The 21,447-nt window shown below is 36.2% G+C and overlaps 5 protein-coding genes across 5 annotated transcripts; 2 read left to right on the forward strand and 3 right to left on the reverse strand.

The window, feature by feature from the left end:
- Positions 1 to 269: 269 nt before the first annotated feature.
- On the reverse strand, positions 270 to 3,393 carry LOC111463516. Its single transcript, XM_023107478.1, has 3 exons — positions 3,048 to 3,393; positions 2,812 to 2,933; positions 270 to 1,008 (listed from the first exon to the last, which is right to left on the reverse strand). Exons 1-3 carry the CDS (start codon positions 3,307 to 3,309, stop codon positions 844 to 846), a joined length of 549 nt encoding a protein of 182 aa, XP_022963246.1. The 5' UTR covers positions 3,310 to 3,393; the 3' UTR covers positions 270 to 843.
- A 726-nt stretch (positions 3,394 to 4,119) lies between these two features.
- On the reverse strand, positions 4,120 to 5,780 carry LOC111463514 (ribosomal RNA small subunit methyltransferase, mitochondrial). The gene is made up of 2 exons (XM_023107476.1): positions 5,153 to 5,780; positions 4,120 to 5,063 (listed from the first exon to the last, which is right to left on the reverse strand). The coding sequence occupies exons 1-2, from the start codon at positions 5,552 to 5,554 to the stop codon at positions 4,350 to 4,352; spliced, it is 1,116 nt and encodes a 371-aa protein (XP_022963244.1). The 5' UTR covers positions 5,555 to 5,780; the 3' UTR covers positions 4,120 to 4,349.
- Positions 5,781 to 10,184: 4,404 nt separating this feature from the next.
- LOC111463315 (beta-galactosidase 3) lies at positions 10,185 to 15,830 on the forward strand. Its single transcript, XM_023107197.1, has 19 exons — positions 10,185 to 10,590; positions 10,675 to 10,770; positions 10,857 to 10,969; positions 11,088 to 11,154; positions 11,302 to 11,394; positions 11,541 to 11,684; positions 11,825 to 11,913; positions 11,996 to 12,101; positions 12,178 to 12,265; positions 12,503 to 12,621; positions 12,713 to 12,877; positions 12,973 to 13,154; positions 13,471 to 13,580; positions 13,663 to 13,772; positions 14,124 to 14,234; positions 14,317 to 14,430; positions 14,517 to 14,719; positions 14,803 to 15,139; positions 15,225 to 15,830. The coding sequence occupies exons 1-19, from the start codon at positions 10,417 to 10,419 to the stop codon at positions 15,369 to 15,371; spliced, it is 2,568 nt and encodes an 855-aa protein (XP_022962965.1). The 5' UTR covers positions 10,185 to 10,416; the 3' UTR covers positions 15,372 to 15,830.
- A 182-nt stretch (positions 15,831 to 16,012) lies between these two features.
- Positions 16,013 to 17,278, reverse strand: LOC111463317 (thioredoxin H-type). The gene is made up of 3 exons (XM_023107198.1): positions 17,138 to 17,278; positions 16,479 to 16,601; positions 16,013 to 16,410 (listed from the first exon to the last, which is right to left on the reverse strand). Exons 1-3 carry the CDS (start codon positions 17,228 to 17,230, stop codon positions 16,264 to 16,266), a joined length of 363 nt encoding a protein of 120 aa, XP_022962966.1. The 5' UTR covers positions 17,231 to 17,278; the 3' UTR covers positions 16,013 to 16,263.
- A 2,090-nt stretch (positions 17,279 to 19,368) lies between these two features.
- On the forward strand, positions 19,369 to 21,418 carry LOC111463433 (purple acid phosphatase 5-like). Its single transcript, XM_023107365.1, has 8 exons — positions 19,369 to 19,567; positions 19,654 to 19,860; positions 19,943 to 20,054; positions 20,149 to 20,375; positions 20,448 to 20,586; positions 20,671 to 20,891; positions 21,021 to 21,142; positions 21,213 to 21,418. The coding sequence occupies exons 1-8, from the start codon at positions 19,406 to 19,408 to the stop codon at positions 21,400 to 21,402; spliced, it is 1,380 nt and encodes a 459-aa protein (XP_022963133.1). The 5' UTR covers positions 19,369 to 19,405; the 3' UTR covers positions 21,403 to 21,418.
- Positions 21,419 to 21,447: the final 29 nt, after the last annotated feature.

Here is a 21,447-nt window from a genome sequence, read left to right on the forward strand (position 1 = left end):
TGTACCCAACTCAGTGTATAAAGTTCATTTGCTTTCCTTCCCTGCTCCTCCTTTTTAATTCAAGGGCTTGCAGTATATTATTCTATTCTTCACCCTTTTTTATGGGATGATCTTTTGGAATGATGCGGGGAGAACAGAGCACTTCATTTTTCTTTCTCCCCTACCAAACATGCGTGTTTGAATTGGCATTTCAATTTCAATTCAATCAAATCAGCTTATGATGGAATCAAATCAACATCACATGCATTGAAGTAATGGAAAGAAGATGATAATAATAATGGGTGTAGATTCGTACATCATTTCAATTTCAATTCTGTCAATCAAATAGGAATTTGAATGAGCTTAAGAGAGAGGCCATACCAATTACAAGGCTAAGTGGGTCAGTAGTGATATGAAGTTGGTAGAGCCCACTGGTGGGCGTGTCCTCTTCCCATGACAATCACAGTTCACATGATTCAACCATCCACCATATTACTGTCCCCCCTTTTTTGGGCGTCGGGGAATACCCAAAAATTCAGTCTGTGTCGGTGTGGATTAATTTATAGGAGAGAGAGCTTAATCTGCACTCCTCTGATCATCCTTCAACTTTCAAGTACCATTTGCTGAGCACCCGTATCAGAGATGACATTAGCAACCCAGTTTCTTCTCCATTAGTTGAAAAAAGATTTACTATCTTAAATGCTGAAGCTCATGTCTATGATGACACCACCAAAATGGCCCTACTCTTAAAGCTGTGTACTACAGTTTCATTCGTGTTCAATTCAGCAAAAGAAAAAGAATCTACTTGGGAAATAAAACTCTTTTATTGGGAAAAAAAAAAAAAGCAAACCATGCCCACACAATCTATTCCATAGATTTTTTCTTCTCGTCTTCGAGCCGTTGCAGTTCGGCCAATCTTTGAGCCCATGCTCTATCCCTTGCTACTGCAGCCATCTTTCGTTCAACTCTCTTGATCATTTTCTTTTTGTTTGCCTCTTGAAGTTGAGCTTGTCGCTTCTTTTTTTCAGCCTGCACATGCAACAGACCCAGTCTCTTGGTTATGGTAGATAAATGTATCCTCTTGGAAGAGAAATGGACAAATTTCAGAAAGCTACTACAACTCAGTAAGTAGCTAATCCAGCAAAATGGTGTGGAAACGTGCATGCGTGCATAGCACAAATTATCCATATTTCAACATCAGAAAAGGTTAGAAATATTTTCAATTGGAATATTATTGGTACCCATCTTTTTCGTTAAAGAACAAAACAGGGAGAATTTAGAGTACCAACTTAGAACTCGTGGAATTTTTAATTGCTGCACATGTTTGATGAACAAAACATGTGTATGCCAGTATGACATAGAATAGAAACTTTTTTAATGCAAATCGGAAAAATTAGAATTTTCAGTACAGCGCCATTTGGATTCATAATATCAAGAAATAAGTGTCAACATAGATGTAAGATATTTCCTCCAAAAAAAAAGAAAAAAGATAGATATAAGATGCAATATTTTATTCTATAGTCAGATGGAATCATCTAGATTGAAGATATCTACAACGGCAAGTTCCACTGTTTCATAATGCACCATTTTCGTGTAGATCAAGCACTATCCAAATTTAAATTTAAACACTTGACCATGATGCATGGAAGTAACCAAGTCGAAATATTGCCATTTTACCAAATATATATATAGTATTGGTACCATTGATCAACAAGCATGGCAAGTCTTCAATAATAACATCAAAGAAGGGAACAGACATCAGAATAATTTGATGATGCAAAAGCCTCAGATTAATTGTACGGAGTTTGTAGTCAGAATGTTTTGAAATGGAAAATCATAGTGGATGAATATGTATGCACATAGAATTAATATTTGCTCAAATGTGTATTGGAATGGTTTATAAGTAGCAAGGTCACTAAAATATTTCTATGCTTCTAAAAGAGAACAAAACCAGTTTTTTACACAAGTCAAGCAGTGCATGGAGATTTAGAACAAAGTGAAAACCTTAAATCAACATCATATTTCAAGTATAGTCATCGGACGCAAATTCAAATTTTATCCATATGAATCAGGCAATCAACATTGATGGTCCAAAAAGTAAAGAATAGTTACTAAAATTTTATCTAAAACTAATAATGAACTTAATAGCATGATCTAGTATTTGGTACATTACAAAAAGAACACCAAAGAATCATTTTTAGATTAGACAGATACAACAACACAAATACCTAATTTGTAAACAAAAGATTATGGAATATTTTCTATAAAAAATCTTGAAGAGCAGCATACTGATTCCAAAACCAAAGTAAAGGGTGTACAATATGAGATTGCCAGTTGAATGATAAAAAATAATGAAGAAATCTAGAACCCAGAAAGTTACTAGTTCAACATAATAAGACTTATATGCCGTTATAAACTTGGAAACTTCCATAATTTCAGCCTTAAAATCCCCTTCCCCTTCTCCAAACTAACTAGTAAAAACTGGAGTTCAATTATCAGAACAGGGTAGCGCAGCTCTAGCAGCAATCCTTTCTACTCAAAGTCTTGATTTTTATTAATTTTAAAAAGTATACTACAATGTGGAGTTCATAAGGCAGTTTAGCACAGATCAACATAAACCAGCCACCAATAGGCCAGGATGTCTTAATTTTCAATATGGCAGTAACTCTTCACCAACTAGAAATTGATAATACTTCTTAACATTTATACCTCAACACATAGCAATGCTTATTAGGGAGAACAACCAAATTTAAAAATAGAGCTACAAAACAAGCAAGAAGAAAGATATCGCTGAACATTCCTAAAAAGTTCATCATAATATGGCATACGAACCAGGATAAACGCGCGGCGCTGCCTAATGCGTTTCTTCTCATTCCTTCTTTTCACGCTTCCTTCATTCGGTTGATTAGGCTGAATAGGCTCCCCAGGGGTATATTTAACCCAAGCGTAAGGCCCTTCCATTCAGCAAAAAGTATTTGGAAACAATTAATTCATGTAATCGAGCTTCCAGTAAAAAGCAAATTATAAGCCGATAATCTAAACGTTCAAGAAATTCAAGTTAAACGAACCAGGGGGTCTCAAGCTGGCCCTCTTCCGACGAGGTTTATCACTGGGCCGTCTCTTCGGAAACCGAGTGTCGGTCAAACTGTTGAAATGGTTCGAAATTGGGAACCAAGGAGCTTTAGTTCCCACTGCACCAAGAGAACGGAGATTAAACCCCGATTTAGGGGAAATGAAAGCGGACGGAGATGGTGTCAGGGAAGTGAAGGGACGTGATCCCAAGGTCCTCGTTAACGGTCGGAGAGCTGATCTTAGGATTCCAAGCCCCATCTCTGTAGTTGATCGAAATGGCGGAGGGAGGTTGAGGAAGACGGAGGTAGGGATGCGGAGGCGTGCCCGTGAGGATGCGGTCGCAGTAATTCCTTTCCTGAACTGCGCGATCGAGTTTTGGGCCGTAATCTATCAGAAGCCCAGTGTGTAATGGGCCGTAATCTATCAGAAGCCCAATGTGTAATGGGCCGGACTATTCTCCAAATCAAGGAAAAGAAATAATATATATATATATATATATATATATATATATATATTTATTATTATTTTTTTTTTCCATGGGCTAGTTCCATGTTTAGTGATTCGCCTCCATAGTCCATACTCTGTGCTTCAACCCACCCTGTCGAGTCCTCCAGTGATTTTGTGTCACCTAATCTTACTCTCGCGTACCTCAGTCAATTAAACTTGAGTCATTATTGGCACCATTGATATACGCTCAAGCTTCCGACTCTGTTCTTAAAAAACAGGGGTAGAGAGTTTTGGAAAACATCTAGAAAGTAATGTTATAGGCGAGTGAATCACAGTCGTCAACAACGACATTGATAACGTATAATCTGAAGAGAAAGAATTGACAATTAAAACATTTTTAGGCATTTAGCGGGTGGACATGATTTTGATCATACACCCAAATTTTATAATAATAAAATGGTTTAAGAAAAAAAAGGTTCAAAATAAGCATACGGCCACAAACAACAGATTCTATCCTATATAAGCATAACCGTGACATTAAGCATACAGCCACAAGCAACACGTTTCAGACAAACATAGTCGTGACACTCTATCTTGAATGGTATCATTGTAATAGTTCCATTTTGTAGCTTAAGTTTATAGAATAAACCAACCCAAATGGATGGAAAACGCTCAACAGTTGAGCTGCAGTCAGTACCTCTAGTACCTCTAATCAACACAAAGAAGGGTTCAATTTCTTTTGGAAGAAGACTGCAAATTATAATTCAAGAAACAAGGTCAAAAACTGCAGTGAGATTTCAACTGGAAGAATGGTGTTTCTCTCTCAAATGTATACAAAATTTAACGATCAGCTAATCTTCTAGTTCTGATCCGTAGGCATCATCAGCTAAGGCTCTTCTCTCTGCATCCTGAAGCTCTGATCCATCACGAAAATATATCCCAGCTTGATTGAACAACGCCAGCAAATGCAGCAACTCCTCGTTGCATAACTTTGCAGGCCTCTTATCTTCAAAGCTCCCAGATTTCAAAATCTCTATGATTTTCGCCTTGAACGAATTAAACCCCTTCTCTGAAGATGAAGAACAGCCCTCTTCTTCAACTCCTTGACCATTGAAACTCTCAGAATTGGAGTTCATCAGGGCCATCAGCATCCTCTTCTGCTTGAACGTTGCCCCAAGTGTCTTATTCTTCTTCCCAAAGCAAGTTCTAGTGAAAGACCGCCATTCTTCCAGGTTCACTTCAGGAACTTCCTTCTTGGGGCGGATTATCACCACGGATGAGTCGACTTTAGGACAAGGAACAAAGTCCCTCTTGCTTACATCCATTACATGCTCTACATCAGCCACCAATTTCACATTTACAGCCAAACGATTGTACTCAGAATCACCAGGATTCGCCAACAACCGCCGTGCAAACTCTTTCTGAAGTAGAAGCGTGGCACTCCGAAATGGAATTGCCCCATATACCAATTTGGCCACAAGCGGCGATGATATCCCATAAGGGATGTTGGCCACGACGAGGTCGAAACGAGGGAACTCACATTTCAAAGCATCTTCGCGTATAACCTACAAAAAAACCCCCACTCCCACATTTCAAAGCAGTTTATCCTCTGTCAGACATTTCATCGAACACATAGACAGCAATATTAACTTACACAAATACGGTCTTCAAACTTATGCTCCGCCACGCGTCTGTGCAGAACCTCGACCATTCGTTTATCGATTTCAATAGCTATGACCTTTTGTGAAGCTTCCAGAAGCTTCAATGTCAGATTTCCGGTGCCGGGTCCGATCTCCAAGACCGTGTCGGTCGGCCTTATGGCAGATTTTCGAACAATAGAGCCCAGAATTCGTGGGTTCGTGAGAATGTGCTGGCCTCTACTCTTGTAGAAATACAATTGAGGTTCTTCGTTCCCATCTTTCTTGGGAACGTTTTCTTTCCCGCCATGGTTTCTGTGATTGTATTGATAAGAGGATGCCGAGCGTTTACAGTGAAGGAATTGGTCGTGGTTCAGGCCGTTGATGAACCTGCATAGATTTTTATGGGGACGAAGCATTGGGGTTTTCACTATTCGATAGGAATCAGAAGCAGCAGCACGAAGATTTGCATAAATTCTCGAAGCTCAGTTGATTCCAAAGGTGCAGGAGACACCGCTCGAACCAGTCGGCAAATTGCAATGCAATTGGCGTTCGTGTAATTGTAGCCCAAATTGACACATATACCCCCATCAAAAAACCTTTATTATTATTATTATTATCTTTCATTTTACTTCACTTTTAGCTTCTTAAATTTAATCTATATATATAGATATATATATATATCACCATTCTAATGCCAAAATTAATACCATGCTATTCGAAAGAATATAGATAATTTTTAAATAAATGGTAAAATTTTAGTATATTATTATGTATTAGATTTTTTTATTTTAAATATTTTATAGATAGAATTAATATCGGATCAAATAGTAAAATGTTTTAATTTTTTAGTATCAATATTTTATGATAAATAAAACTATGATTAATATGTTTATAAGTTTAAATTTCATTCGATATCTTATAGAATCGAAAATATAAATAGACTCGATGTTAAACTTAGAGTATAAGAAATAAAAGGAAAAAAATAATTATTTGTAAACTCCAATGTTATGTGAATGAACATGGAACAGAAGAGCAATGATTGGATGTAATTTTATGTCCATTCGAATGTAGAACGCGGTTGAAACTACATTTTATGTCCATTCGAATGTAGAACGCGGTTGAAACTACATTGTCTTATCTTTTATGTTTTTATTATATTCATCTATTTTTTTGTGTTTGGAACTTATTTTTAGGACAATAATTATGGGATCGTGAAACTATTTAAATCTAGCGTGACAACCGGTGTCTTATTTATCTCTAAAAGATATTTAATTCAATAATTTAGAGAACAAAAACAAATATTATTATCAAATATGTTTTATGGTCTTTATTTTTTTTTAGGAAATAAGAAACAATTACTAACATAATTATATTTTTACTTATTAAAAAAGTAAAAATAAATAAATATTATAAGGGTATTTTTATCTATTTCAGGTATCGTGCATTTCAAAACACAAATATTCATTATTTATGTATTTAAATCACTAGTGTTTAACTCATTTAGAAACACATTTCATTATCTTGCCGCCACTTCTCCCAAAATGATTGAACGTCTTAATTATGTCGTCCGGTTAAATAACAAAAAATTAACTACTAATTAAATTAAATTTCTGTCAGCCATTTAATCGAAATCTCATTCCATTTTTTAACGGGGGAGAAACAAGCCACTCAAACCAATCAAATTCTCAACTTTTATTTTTTATTTTAATTATTTAAAAAAAAAAATATCCTTATCTATCCTACCTATTACAATGATAATTATAAAATAAAAAGAATAAACTTTAAACATTCACATGTTACACCACATCACTACGGTTTATTATAGTCTTTAAATACTCATAATCTTGCGTACGGTAGAGTAGAGTTGAGTCGATTGGGTTGATTTGTAACTTTATTTTCGAATTAATCGGGTTGATCCAATAAATGAATGCCAATCAAACCTAATTTTTTATTTCTTAAAAATTTAACTCAACAACCTAATTTTTTATTTTTTTAAAATTTAATTCAACCCAAACGAAGAAAGAAAAAGAAAGAAACAAAAATTAATCCAACCCAATTTTTATAGCTTTAATTAGGTAATCCAAAGAGTTTTAGTTACCAGTAATATGAACACAACTAGACAAATCTACCACGGTAAAAAAAAAAATCCTAAAATCAATGGGAATGGGATTAACATATTATATTATTCAAATTTAGGCTTAGATCATTTTATATAAGTTCTATTTTGAGGTAAGTTTTGAAAAGAGGGTTTGTTTTTATTTCTAAATTAAAAATATTTTACTTTTATCAATACTTTTGGAAATAAAATTATTTTAAAAAAGTACATTAAAAAACAAACTAATTTCTTTAGAAAAACAATATTCCAAGAAAGTTCTATCTTTAATATATGCTTTATCTTTATTCAACAATCTTTTTGAATTTTTGGATCAACTTTTAAAAAGCAGCCCTCAAGATCATTGTATTATAACATAAAATTTGAAATCAAGAGTCCAAAAACAATTAAAATTTGAATTTCCAATTCTTCAAATAATTTAAGAAATCAATTTACTCCTAGTATAATTTATAATTGAGTTCAAATAATTTGTTATTATATATATATATATATAAAAGGGAAATGAACTAATTTTAAAAATTCAAACTTTATTAGCAATAATTGAAAAATGAGATCCATTATGTAAGGCAACATGAAGGAAATTTCCCAAAATACTAGAATTGAAAGAAAAAAAAAAAGAATTATAAATGTGGGTACCCATAATTTGGACCCCTTAAACTTTATAAACAGGGAAAGAGGAAGAAAGAAAAAAGGCAAGGAATCCAATCTCTTCACTGCCGTGTGGCGTGGCAGTGAAGCCACAAAGGCCGAACAAAAGGGCGCGCGCGCCAGGCCAAAGGCCAAAAGGCCAAACAAAAGGGCGCGCACGCTAGGCCAAGGGCCAAGAGGACGAACAAAAGGGCGCACGCGCCAGGCCAAGGGCCAAGAGGCCAAACAAAACCGCGCGCGCGTGCCATGGCCAATGGCTATGGCCGAGAGCAGAATCAAAATCAATGAACGATGATGACATGAGGTGCCGTGGTTTGTGTGCGCCACGTTCACCCAGGTTTTTAACCTTTTCTATACTCAGCTATGTGCCTATGTGGTATATGAGATTAAAAAAAAAAAAACCTTTTATAACTTAACACTCCTGAATAAATAAAAATTTAGTAATTTTATATTTTATCTTAAAAAAAAAAATACTCTTCCCCTCTCAAAAATTTTGATAATAACTCAAATTAAAAATAACATTAGTTTTAGTTGAAAATTCTTTATACTCCTTAAAAGAATATTCTTTTCAGAAATTTCACTAATATCCTGAATTTTTTAAATGTCTTTATAAACTTTTTTAAAAAGTAAAAAAAAGTGTGATAATATTAATTTTAACTTTTTTTTAGAAAAAGTTTAATTTGTTTTACTCATATGAAAATATGGATTTTATTTATATGTTGACAATAATTTCTTTAAATAAAAAGCTAAAATGTAATGTTAAAATTCACTAATAATAAAGGTATTTTTTTATTTTAAATGAGAGGAAAAATTACGAAGGAAAAATTAACAAGATGAGAAGTAAATTAAATTACGAAGGGCCGATACCTGGGGGACGAGGGCGGACCATTGCCCTCCAACTAGGCGGCGTGGGGCCGTAAAGCGGCGGTGTTCTAGGGTTCCAATCTCCTTATCCCACTCTTTCCGCCATCGAAGGCACCTCAAAAAACAAATACAAAATTAAACAACGAAGGAACAAAGTTAATGGAAATTGAATAACTCTGCTTTATTGTTCCTTTTTGCCAATTCCACCACCACGACACATGGGTCGCTTAGATCCGTAAAGATCATTTAGTTTAATCTCCCATTAAACAAATCTCGACCCATCTTTTTAATTCTCAATGGGTCCATGGCAGCGTCATTAACAGTTCAGTAACAGATGAAAGATTCGTGAACGGAAGGCAGGGCGGAATGGACAAGCAGGAAGACTGCAGAATATGAAATAAAATTGGAGAAAAATTCCATATTGAATTGGAAGAAATCTGTGTGGGTGACATGTATGTAATAAGAATAGGAAGATCGCATAATAAACATACTGTTTGTTGGTTCAAGGCCAGCTGGTTTCTGACACAAGTGAGGATCTTTCTAAGGAAGATGAAAAGGGACAATAAAAAATTAAAAAAAAGAACTTGGAGACTGTGTCACTTGGGAACAAGAAATGGGTCAAAGAGAAAACAGAGCAATTGATGTACCTGAAAAATCATGTCCCTTAATATTGTTCCTATGATTTTGTACCATGGAAGATGTACCTGAAAAAGCTTGAGTTTAATAATATTCTTTAAGTATGTTTAGTTGTACCACCTAAGTTAATGGATATATAAGATAATGAAAGATAAAATAAAAGATAAAAAATGAAACTTGGGTCGCTTAGAATGAAGAAACAAATTTGAGGAGTAAAAATGTTGAAGAATTAAAGAGGATGTTGGTTTTCCTTTGGATTTCACATGACCCATTAAAGCCAAGGGAAGGTTTGGGGTTCACATGGCGTTTGGTAGAGTGGGGCATGCGCTACACAGAGACCCAGACAAAAGTAGAGCATTTGGGGACATCAATACATGTTATCTTACCATTTCCTTACGAAATCGGACCACTCCACTCCACAAATGCAGCTCTTGTTGGTTTGCTTTGGCTTTAGCCACAATACAGTCAAAATCCCTGTGCTCTGTTCTTGTGAAGTTAAGAACTTTCAGTAAAATATTAAAGCATTTGTTTATCATAGGGTTCATATATGGGAAGACAAATTTGACACTTCGTCAGAAAAGAATAAGTTGCAAGCAGGTACACTTTGTTAAAAAAACAAGCTTAACAATGACATGTTAATTTAATCACTTGATGTAAGCCGTTTACTTGCTACTTTTGTTTTTTATAATCACAGTTTGGTAGGTCACTAGAGGTACGGCATCTTTCACTTTTTGCTAGTGAGCTGTGGTGGCTTTTGACACTTGTGACTGTCGGTGAGTGGAGGCTGTATATAAAGCCAGGCATATAGGTTCATTGATTTGCAGTCATCGGAGGCTCGGATCTAAGTGCCGTGTTCAAACTGGGAATGAGCTCCTCTGCTGCTTTGGTTGTGGTAACAGATGCTTGGAATAGATCATAAATAGGAGCCTCTTTTCCTCTCGGTGCGTTGTAGATCTGCATTCAACTTTCCCTTCATTGGCAAGAAAGTCTCCGAGTCCTTTTCTTTTTTTGCTCAGAATGGCAACCAACTCGGTTTCCAAGCTTTCAATAGTGGTTTTGGGGCTATTTTGGCTTCTGGGTGTTCAGCTTGTTCAATGTAGTGTGACCTATGATAGAAAGGCCATTTTAATCAATGGGCAGAGGAGAGTTCTCTTTTCTGGCTCCATACATTACCCCAGAAGCACTCCTGAGGTACACATCTCTGTTCCCTTTTTGTTCTTGGTGGGAATGTTCGGAGTTTTGTTTCTGATTTTTGGAGGCATGGAATTTGTGTAGATGTGGGAAGGTCTGATACAGAAAGCAAAAGAAGGTGGTCTTGATGCTGTTGAAACCTATGTGTTTTGGAATGTCCATGAGCCTTCCCCTGGCAATGTACTGTAATCCTCATAAACTTGTTCCGAAAATTCTTTGTTTTCCTCCTCATTTTGCTTGTCCTTTATGTTCTCTACGAATTTCAGTACAATTTCGAAGGGAGATATGATCTGGTGAGGTTCATAAAAACCATTCAGAAAGCTGGACTCTACGCAAACCTACGCATTGGACCTTATGTTTGTGCAGAATGGAACTTTGGGTACCCCCTTCTTACTTATGATCTTCATCTCTCTCTTAATTTTTTTGGCTCTTCTCAACGAGAAGCTTGACTTCGCACCAACATTTTCCCTTGTTCTAATCTATAACGCTTCCTGCAGAGGGTTTCCTGTTTGGCTGAAGTATGTCCCAGGCATAAGTTTCAGAACTGATAATGAACCTTTCAAGGTATTTGCATATGCACGCCTCTTTAATCGATATGCTAAAAGCTAAAGTAAAAGGGGAAATGCATTACTTTTAATAGCCATTGGGATGTTTTATTAGTTTTGCCCAGAGTTTATGGAAAACCCCTCTAAATCACTCTTGGTGTTACAGAAAGCAATGCAGGGATTTACAGAAAAAATTGTGGGGATGATGAAAAGTGAAAAGTTGTTTGAGTCTCAAGGTGGCCCCATCATTCTCTCTCAGGTACTGATTTCTAGTTTTCATTTCTTACTTGGCAAGATAATCAAAGAACATAAAAGGTCCTAATTCTTTCTTTTGAAGAATAGCTCTAATTGGAACTAGAATGATTGAAATTATGGCAACGATAAAATGGGTTTTTGATATTGTAGATTGAGAATGAATATGGAGTACAGAGCAAGTTATTTGGGGCTGCTGGGAAAAATTACATGACCTGGGCGGCAAAGATGGCTGTAGGACTGGATACTGGAGTCCCATGGGTGATGTGCAAGGAAGAGGATGCCCCAGATCCAGTGGTGAGCACTTCTCTTCTCTATGTTACTCAAATTTTTGAAATGGGGTTCATTGTTGTTCTGCTATAGCTATTTAGCTTGGAACTCAGTCTCAAGCAAAGACAAAAGCTTGTCTATGAAACTCTGGTTTTGTCTTGTGACAGATTAATACATGCAATGGCTTTTATTGCGATACATTCTCTCCCAATAAACCCTACAAACCTACAATGTGGACAGAGGCATGGAGTGGCTGGTTTGTAACAGACTCTCTTATCTCATTATTGATCATCTGAAAGTTCCTCATTTTTGCTGATTTGCCTTTGACAAACCTGAAGGTTTAATGAGTTCGGGGGTCCAATTCACCAGAGGCCAGTTCAAGATTTGGCATTTGCCGTTGCTCGGTTCATTCAAAAAGGAGGATCTTTTATTAACTATTACATGGTTGGTTTTCTGTGACACAAGCACTACTTTTTTGTAAATTATTATCCTATAAAATTCTCATCTCGTTGTATGACAGTACCATGGAGGGACAAACTTTGGACGCACAGCAGGAGGACCTTTTATCACTACCAGCTATGACTATGATGCTCCAATTGATGAATATGGTGAGAGTTGAATGTCACTTATTCAAGATAATTTTCCGGACATGCATAAAAACCAAAGGGATTGTGCTCATGACTGCTAAAAAGGCACATTATTTATTCACACATTAGACCTTGTGGATGTAACATGGCTGGTTAAAGAAAGTTAGAAAATATGATAAAAATGGATATAGTGCTGTTCCTATGCTATTGATACTTTGGAATATTTACATTGACCTCTTTGTTCAAAAACGATGATAGGTTTGATTAGGCAGCCAAAATACGGTCATTTGAAGGAGCTTCATAGGGTGGTGAAGATGTGCGAAAAAGCTTTAGTTTCAGCAGATCCAGTTGTGACTTCTCTAGGGAGCTCTCAACAGGTTTTTTTTTTACTTGTAGTCTGTGATTCTCTTGGCTCTCATCATCTAAGCATAATCAGAGTTACTGAGACTCGACATTCAACATTTCCAGGCTTATGTTTACACATCAGAATCAGGAGATTGTACAGCCTTTCTTTCAAATTATGACACAAATTCAGCTGCAAAAGTGATGTTCAATAACGTGCACTATAGTTTGCCTCCATGGTCCATCAGTATCCTTCCTGATTGTAGAAACGTAGTCTTCAATACAGCAAAGGTTTGAAAAAAATTCCTTGCTTTTAGTTTAGCTAGTGCCAAGACTTCTGGATCTGGTTCCGGCTCACCTTGCTTTGTTATTTACTTGTTTCCCAGGTTGGAGTTCAAACATCACAACTCGAAATGCTACCAACAAACTCTCCTGTGTTCTTATGGGAAAGCTACAACGAAGACATTTCTGCTGAGGATGATAGCACAGCAACAATGACTACTTCTGGTTTACTGGAACAGATAAATGTTACCAAGGATACTAGTGACTACCTATGGTATATTACTAGGTGAGACCACTTTGTACTGGTCAGACTCTTGCTTGCTTACAATTTGATAATGAATTACTTTATACTTCATCTTTCTTCATCCAATTATGTGGATAAAAATCGTTGGGAGTCTAACTTACCGATCATCTTGTCATCTGATCTTCTAAATCACAAAAAGCCTAGAAGAATTTTGGGGGGTGGAAATATAATCAAATAGACTAATCTTTGATCAAATAGAAACCATGAAAGTTTGCTTAGGCGATGTTTTGCCTTTGAGGTTAGCTCAGGTTTTCTGATGCTAGGGAACCTAATATTTTCCTTTCCAATGTCCCTTCAGTGTAGATATTGGTTCAACAGAATCCTTCCTGCATGGTGGAGAACTCCCCACACTGATTGTTCTGTCAAGTGGCCATGCTGTGCATATCTTTATTAATGGGAGGCTTTCAGGTATAGTACTATTTCATTCTTCTTTGATGCCACCTCTCATGAAGAAAGCAGGAAATTTTAATAACTATCGGTCGTTTATCAGGTTCTGCATTTGGGTCGAGAGAAAATCGGAGATTCACTTATACTGGCAAAGTCGATTTTCATGCTGGACGAAACACAATTGCACTCCTGAGTGTTGCTGTGGGATTGCCAGTGAGTTTTATTCCCTCATTTTACATAGCCCATTTAATTGATGCTGAAGTTAGTCTTGAAAGGGGTTCCCATGTAGCTTTTCATACTAAAACTATAAAGGCATGAATTCTCTTGATCACTCCCCAAGATGTTGGGGTGCTTAAATTAAGCTTGGAGAACTTGTACAATCTGAGCTATTTTACAAGCCACTCGATCACAATTTTCAAAATACAGTATTGAAAACAAAAATAGACAATTGCTTTCCAAGTATTTTCCAAATGGCCCCTTAACTTCCAATAGTATTTCTTTTGGATCCCCACCCTACACATCCATTTGTTGCTAATTTCACATTTTGAATTGTTGTTATTGAAGAATGTTGGGGGGCACTATGAGACATGGAACACCGGAATCCTAGGTCCAGTTGCTCTTCATGGACTTGATCAAGGAAAATTGGACTTATCCTGGGCAAAATGGACCTACAAGGTTTGATCACTTACTCAAATTTCTCAATTGTTATGATTTCATCTCCCACAAACTTTACCTCACTCTCTACGTACTAAAATAGGTTGGGCTGAAAGGAGAAGCCATGAATCTTAGATCTCCAAACAGTATTTCTTCAGTCGAATGGATGAAAGGATCTTTGGCTGCACAAGCACCGCAACCACTGACTTGGCACAAGGTACCTCTTGACCCGAAATTCAACTTGATTTTACAAAGAAAGTTGAGATGACTCTTAAAAATATCAACCTCACATTTCACTTGCAGAGTAACTTTGATGCCCCTGAAGGAGATGAGCCATTGGCTTTAGACATGCAGGGAATGGGGAAGGGTCAAATATGGATTAATGGACATAGCATTGGAAGATACTGGACTGCATATGCCACTGGTAACTGTGAGAAGTGCAATTATGCTGGAAGCTTTAGACCTCTCAAGTGTCAGCAAGGCTGTGGCCAGCCAACACAAAGATGGTAACTTCTTCTCATTAGGGAAAAGCTCATCAATATTGAAGAATGAATTTCTTTTACAGAACCCAGCTATATTTCATTTTCAGGTACCATGTGCCTCGTGCTTGGTTGAAGCCAAAAGACAATCTGTTAGTAGTCTTTGAGGAACTTGGAGGTAATCCCACAAGCATCAGTTTGGTGAAGAGATCAGTGACTAGTGTCTGTGCTGATGTCTCTGAATACCATCCAACTCTTAAGAATTGGCACATTGAAAGCTATGAAAAGTCGGAGGATTTACATAGACCCAAAGTTCATCTTAAGTGTTCTGTAGGTTATTCCATAACTTCAATCAAATTTGCAAGCTTTGGAACACCATTAGGAACCTGCGGGAGCTACCAGCAAGGAACTTGCCATGCTCCTATGTCGTACGACACTCTAGAGAAGGTGGGAAAACTAAGATCCATTTTTGCTTTTTGTTTCATTGTCTATATATAAATCCCACCTCATATTTTCATCTCTCTTTCTACAGAGCTGCATAGGGAAGCAAAGATGTGCCGTTACCATATCCAATACTAACTTTGGGAAAGATCCATGCCCAAATGTGTTGAAGCGACTATCGGTTGAAGCTGTATGTGCTCCGACAATTACGGCTGCAGAAACCAATTGGAAGGGTTGATTGAGTTGGCTGAAAAGAGGAGGATTTAGCTGCCTATGAAGGGTGGCATTCAGTGACTTAAACTTCCAACTACCAGTAACAAGAGCAAGCAGAAGGATAATAGGTACAGGAGTACTTTTTCAAGTTGTGTCTGATGATTTGATTTTCATTTTGAGTCGATTTTTCTTCAAGGATGTGTGTGGTGCCGAAGGCAATAGATTCTTAGGTATAGGTCGTAAAGTTTGTAATCCCCGGGGTTCTGCAATCTAAGGCCCTGAGGTTGTGTTTCAATTCCCATTCCTGGCATTTTTACTGGAAATGGGTCTTGAGAAGAAATAGTTAATTTATTATATCCTGTAATTTATTTCAGTTTGTTATATTGGGGGAAAAAATCAACCCCACTTAGGATCCGTTTCCTTTTGTTTGAGTGGAACCTTTTTGCATAGGATATGATAAGATCCTAAGGTTCAGATTCCTCCAGTTATGGAGTAGGGTATAATTTCATTCCAAAATGCACGACTTTACTGTCTAATCGAATTTAACAAAGGGTGCAAATTCAGAACAATCTAATAAGATATGTTAAACAAATCTTCCTCCTAAAGAAATCAATTTCTTTTCCTTTCAGCTTTATGGAGAAAATTAGTGCTCACGAGTCCAAGTAATGGCTCACTTGAATATCAGATTCCAAATCCCAATTAAAGTAATGCAAAAATGACAATGTTTTTCACTTATAAGGAAGAAGAAAAGACAAGCAATAAAAGCCACTTCTAAAGGGAGAATACACCATGTTCACTCGTAATAACAAAGCAAGCGGATAGGAGTTGGTAACCAAGAATTGAAAATTATGGCGGTTTCCTAGTATAGTAAAGTCCTTTATATCCTACTACAGAGCCCAATCGTCCATGATTGAGTATCAAGCAGAAGCAGTAGCAGACATATGCTTGAATACAGTCTGCTGCAGTTCTTCCTTCTTAGCTCCAACCACTTTGTCCACAATTCTTCCCTCTTTCAGGAACATGAAAGTAGGCATTGCCTCCACCCCCCAATCCTTAGCTACAGACTGCACCAATCAACACACTTTTACAAGAGAAAGCAGGAGAGGTACTCATAAATTATAATCTACAGTACCTCAAGGTCATCCACATCAACCTTTAGAAATGTGACAGTGGGAAATTTTTGAGCAAGCTGGTTTAGAAAAGGTTCAATGAACCGACATGGACCGCACCATGATGCAGAGAAATCCACAACTATCTGCATCAGTTTCAGCACTCATGAGCAAAAGCGAACTATATGACACGAACAGTAACTAAGTTCAAGTGTCAAGAACTCAATAATTGGTTTATTCCCTACTACATTAAAATAGGAACTATTCTGGCGAGAAAATGATTGGTGGCGAAATGTAGTCAAGGATTGGATTGGTTGGGTGGCTTCGTATAATGATCTAAGATCTACTAAAACATGTATCCAATTTGTTCGCTGTGGAAAGCAATAAGTGGGAGACAACAATGAGATTGATTGTTGAATAAAGAAAAGTGAAGCACGAAAGATTCGAAACACTACTTTTTCTACCATATCACAAAAGCAAAGAAAAAAGATCAAAGAATGAAAAACTTAAGTTCATCGCGCATATGTATATCATTTAGAATCACAACAGACTCCAGATCAAATCAAATAATGCAAAAACAGGAAAACTCCGCCATTGTTCAGCCGAAAAGACAATCAATTATGATCATATATCCAATTGAAATGAGGAGCATATTATCGAATAGAATTGAAACGGTGCTTACCAGCTCCTCAGAGGCATTGCCCTTCTGAATTTGTTGGTTCCATGAATCAATGGTGTTACAGCGAATGACTCGTCCCTCTGCTGCGGCTGCCATTATTCCCTTACTTTTTACGAATCTCTGAGAAAACCGACGCACGAAACGGATTTTAATCACACCGCGAATTTCTCCTTTAAATAAGCAACTAGAAATGCTTTTTTTACACACAAATGGACCTTAACTTTGTCATTAATCACGATTTTGCCACCCCCAGTTAATGGACCGCTTTCAAATTAAATTCCATGCAACGTGAGATTTTTTTTTCTTTTGGATTACGCGGGAAAACTCAAAACTAAAAAATAAAAAATTAAGTTCACATTTAAAATTTTTTTTGTTATTTTTAATAATTTAAAATTAATCCCTTGTTTTTAGGCCACGTGCTCAAAATGAATCGCTATATATAAATATAGGAGATTAATATTCCGTAGATAGAGGCTAGAAATGTCTTTTCGTTCATGTGTTACCTACAAGTTCTTGTTGGGGCCTAATTTTCTTTTTCTTTTTATTTTTTACACATTTTCCACTCTATTTTAATAATTATTCACCCAGCATTTAAATCAATTTATACCTATAAATTTAGAATATAGTATAATAAAAATTATAAAGTAAGTTAAATTATCAACTTTACAAGTGTATTAATTTATATTATTTATCAGATTCTACTCTTAAAGAATTTGTTTAAATTATGTTTGAAAGAATTAATTTAGGTTCGTAATTTAAAACTCACAAATGTGCATATTTTTTTAAAAATCTAGACGCTCAATTAAAATAATTTTTTTTGATATAATTAAAATTAATATAATTATTAATTAGTACGATGTCTAAAAAACCTTATCTTATACAAAAGGTGACCATGATTCTAATTCAAATAACGACAAGAGAAATTAATATAATAGTTTCAATTTAAATATCATTACTTTAAATAATAAAAACAGAAAATAACATTAGCCGCCCGACTCCAAACTCGATCAAAATTATATATATATATATATATATTGTTTTAATTATGGCGTGAATAATGATAGAGGCCACTTTGAATGGCTGATCAAGAGTGACCATTATTAGCCACACAAATTGGGGTTTTCATGGACCAACCTATGTCCCCTCTTCATTTTGACCAAATTTCTTTCTAATTTTTTATTTTATTTTATATGCAAAAAATAAATATCATATGTATTAAATATATTCATATAATTTAAAATGTGTGACAGATTTCCTATATTTGTCATGTTATAAACAATCATTTTCAGTTTCTCTATTAATAAATTAATAAATTTAATATGCACTAAAAAAAAATGTGTGATTGATTTAATTGATTAATAAATTTCCTTCGCTCTTCCACAGTTAATGTCGGCAGTTCGATCTATGATTTATCATTCATGGACGTTGACAAGATCCTTCCATTTAGCAGCACCTTAGAATGGCATAGCCTTAAAGTTAAGGGCAGGATTCAAACGAAGAAATGCTTACGGTGGATACCCAAGCACCCAAATACGAGGAAGGGGGTCCAAATGTTATAAAATGTATCTCTCGCCTAAGCTCATCGTTAGCAAATATTATTCTATTTGAACATTCGCTTCAAAGTTTAGAACGTATCTACTGGAGAGAGATTTTGTTAACAATGATACTGATAGAGAAACAAAAGTGGGATGAAAAATCCAATAAACATAGGTGGGATCGAAAATCTACAAACTAAATCATAAAAAACAAAATATTCTACTTAACCAAATATTGAAAATGAGATCAAATATATCAAATATAAAATCCATGATTACGACCGCTATATAAAATATATTCAAATAGATTTTCACGTCGGGAATGCTTCAGTCCCCTTTTCACTTCATCTTTATATTTATTATATAAAATTTAATTCTTTAAATAATTTATTTATTTTCTAAGAAACATGAAATATTAAAATTTTATCAGTAGATTTATTATATTTTATATTAAGATTTAAATTTATTGTATTAATAGTTTATCTTAAAAAGAAAAAATTTATGAAGCCCCATGAATTTGAGTTTGATGCGTTAGAGTTAGATATATTTAGTTAAATTAAAGAAATTAAATTTCAACCGAATTTATTTGTTTGAATTTTGCTGAACTGGTAATTTGATATCAGAACGGAAAACGAAAATTTCTACGCGCATAAGAAACCGCCTGTCCATTTCTATATCTATAAAACCTAAAATAATTACTTCATTTCCCTCTCAAAACCCTTTCGAATCCCTCGCCATGGCAGCGATTTCACAGTTTATAGTTCTGCTTCTCTCGATCTCTCTCGCCAATCTCTGCAATGGAGGTATTACCAGTAAATTCATGCGGAAACTTGAAGCTTCTGTGGATATGCCTGCAGAAGCTTTCCCCCCGCCCGCCGGTTACAACGCACCCGAACAGGTATCGCCTGATCAATTTCTTTGATCTTCAGGATTTCAGATACTATTGATTTTCAACTGGTTTTCATTGTTTTGATGGATTTGCAGGTTCACATTACACAGGGAGATCGCCATGGCAGAGGCGTTATAATTTCGTGGGTGACGCCATTGTCGCCCAAACCTACTGTTGTCAGATATTGGGCGGCGGATGGGGACGGGAATCGCCGCAATAAAGCACATTCCAGAATCACCACTTACAAATATTATAATTACACTTCTGCATTCATCCACCACGCCACCATAAACAATCTTGAGGTTTGTTCTGGCTCTGATTTTTAAACCCTATGCTCTATCCGTATTTTCTGGTCCTGAAATTGATTCGGAAATTGCGTTGTAGTACGACACTAAATACTTCTACGAGCTTGGAAGTGGCAATGCAACGCGTCGGTTTTTCTTCACAACGCCTCCCAGGGTCGATCCAGATGTTCCGTACACATTCGGCATCATTGGTAACAGTTCGTTGTGTTTTTCTTCTCTCGTATGTGATTCGATCGCATTCTCTGTTTTAATAAATCAGGGTCAGTATTGACATTATCACTGCAGGCGATCTTGGACAGACTTATGATTCGAACCAAACGTTTGAGCATTATTATTCAAATCCGAAGGGACAAGCGGTTCTGTTCGCCGGAGACCTTTCATACGCCGATAATCATCCGTTTCACGACAATAGGAAGTGGGATACATGGGGTCGATTTGTGGAGAAGAGCACTGCGTATCAGCCATGGATTTGGACAGCCGGTAACCACGAAATAGATTTTGCTCCACAAATTGTAAGAACAGAGAACAATATTTATATCTATTTCTACTTGAAATTTGAAGCTAATTTGATTTGATTGTTTCAGGGAGAAAACACCCCTTTTAAACCTTATACGCATCGGTATCACGTTCCTTATAAAACTGCGCAAAGCACATCCCCACTCTGGTATTCGATCAAGCGTGCATCTGCCTACATTATAGTCCTTTCTTCTTACTCAGCTTATGGTGTGTGTGCTCATTAATCTGTGATCTGGGTATTCAATTACTGTCTAAAATAGAGATAAGGATGAAGTTTTATTGATCTTTCAGGCAAATATACTCCACAATACGAGTGGCTACAGAAGGAGTTTAAGAAGGTGAAGAGAGATGAGACTCCATGGTTGATTGTTATGCTTCATGCTCCTTGGTATAATAGTTACAATTACCATTATATGGAAGGAGAGAGCATGAGGGTCATGTTTGAATCATGGTTTATTCAGAACAAAGTTGATCTTGTTCTTTCTGGCCATATCCATGCTTATGAGCGTTCGGTATTTTAACCTTCTTCCTTTCTCTTCTTGTTCTTATGGATTGCTGCTTGAAGTGATTTGTTTTGACAATTTTGTGAGATGGGTATTTGATAAAAATATTGAATGGACTTGATTGTTTGTTTCTGGTAGGAGCGAGTGTCGAACGTGAGATACAATATAACGAATAGATTATGCAGTCCAGTTAGAGACATTAACGCACCGATCTACATAACCATCGGCGACGGCGGGAATATTGAAGGCCTGGCTAACGAGTGAGTATATATATATGCCTTCATATCTTTGATCGGGATAGAATAAATTGAAACCCAATGATGAACGCAGGTTTACGGAGCCACAACCAAGTTACTCCGCGTTTAGGGAGGCAAGCTTTGGGCATGCAATTCTTGAAATAAAGAATCGAACTCATGCATATTATACATGGCATCGCAACCATGACAACGAACCTGTTTCTGCTGATTCACTTTGGATATATAACCGATATTGGTACCCTGAAGATGAGAGTTTTCAATAACTTGTTTTTTTTTTTTTTTTTTTTTTTTTTTTTTGATTTTTAGGG

Source organism: Cucurbita moschata, unplaced genomic scaffold, assembly GCF_002738365.1.
Source record: "Cucurbita moschata cultivar Rifu unplaced genomic scaffold, Cmos_1.0 Cmo_Scf00028, whole genome shotgun sequence".
Lineage (NCBI taxonomy): Eukaryota > Viridiplantae > Streptophyta > Magnoliopsida > Cucurbitales > Cucurbitaceae > Cucurbita > Cucurbita moschata.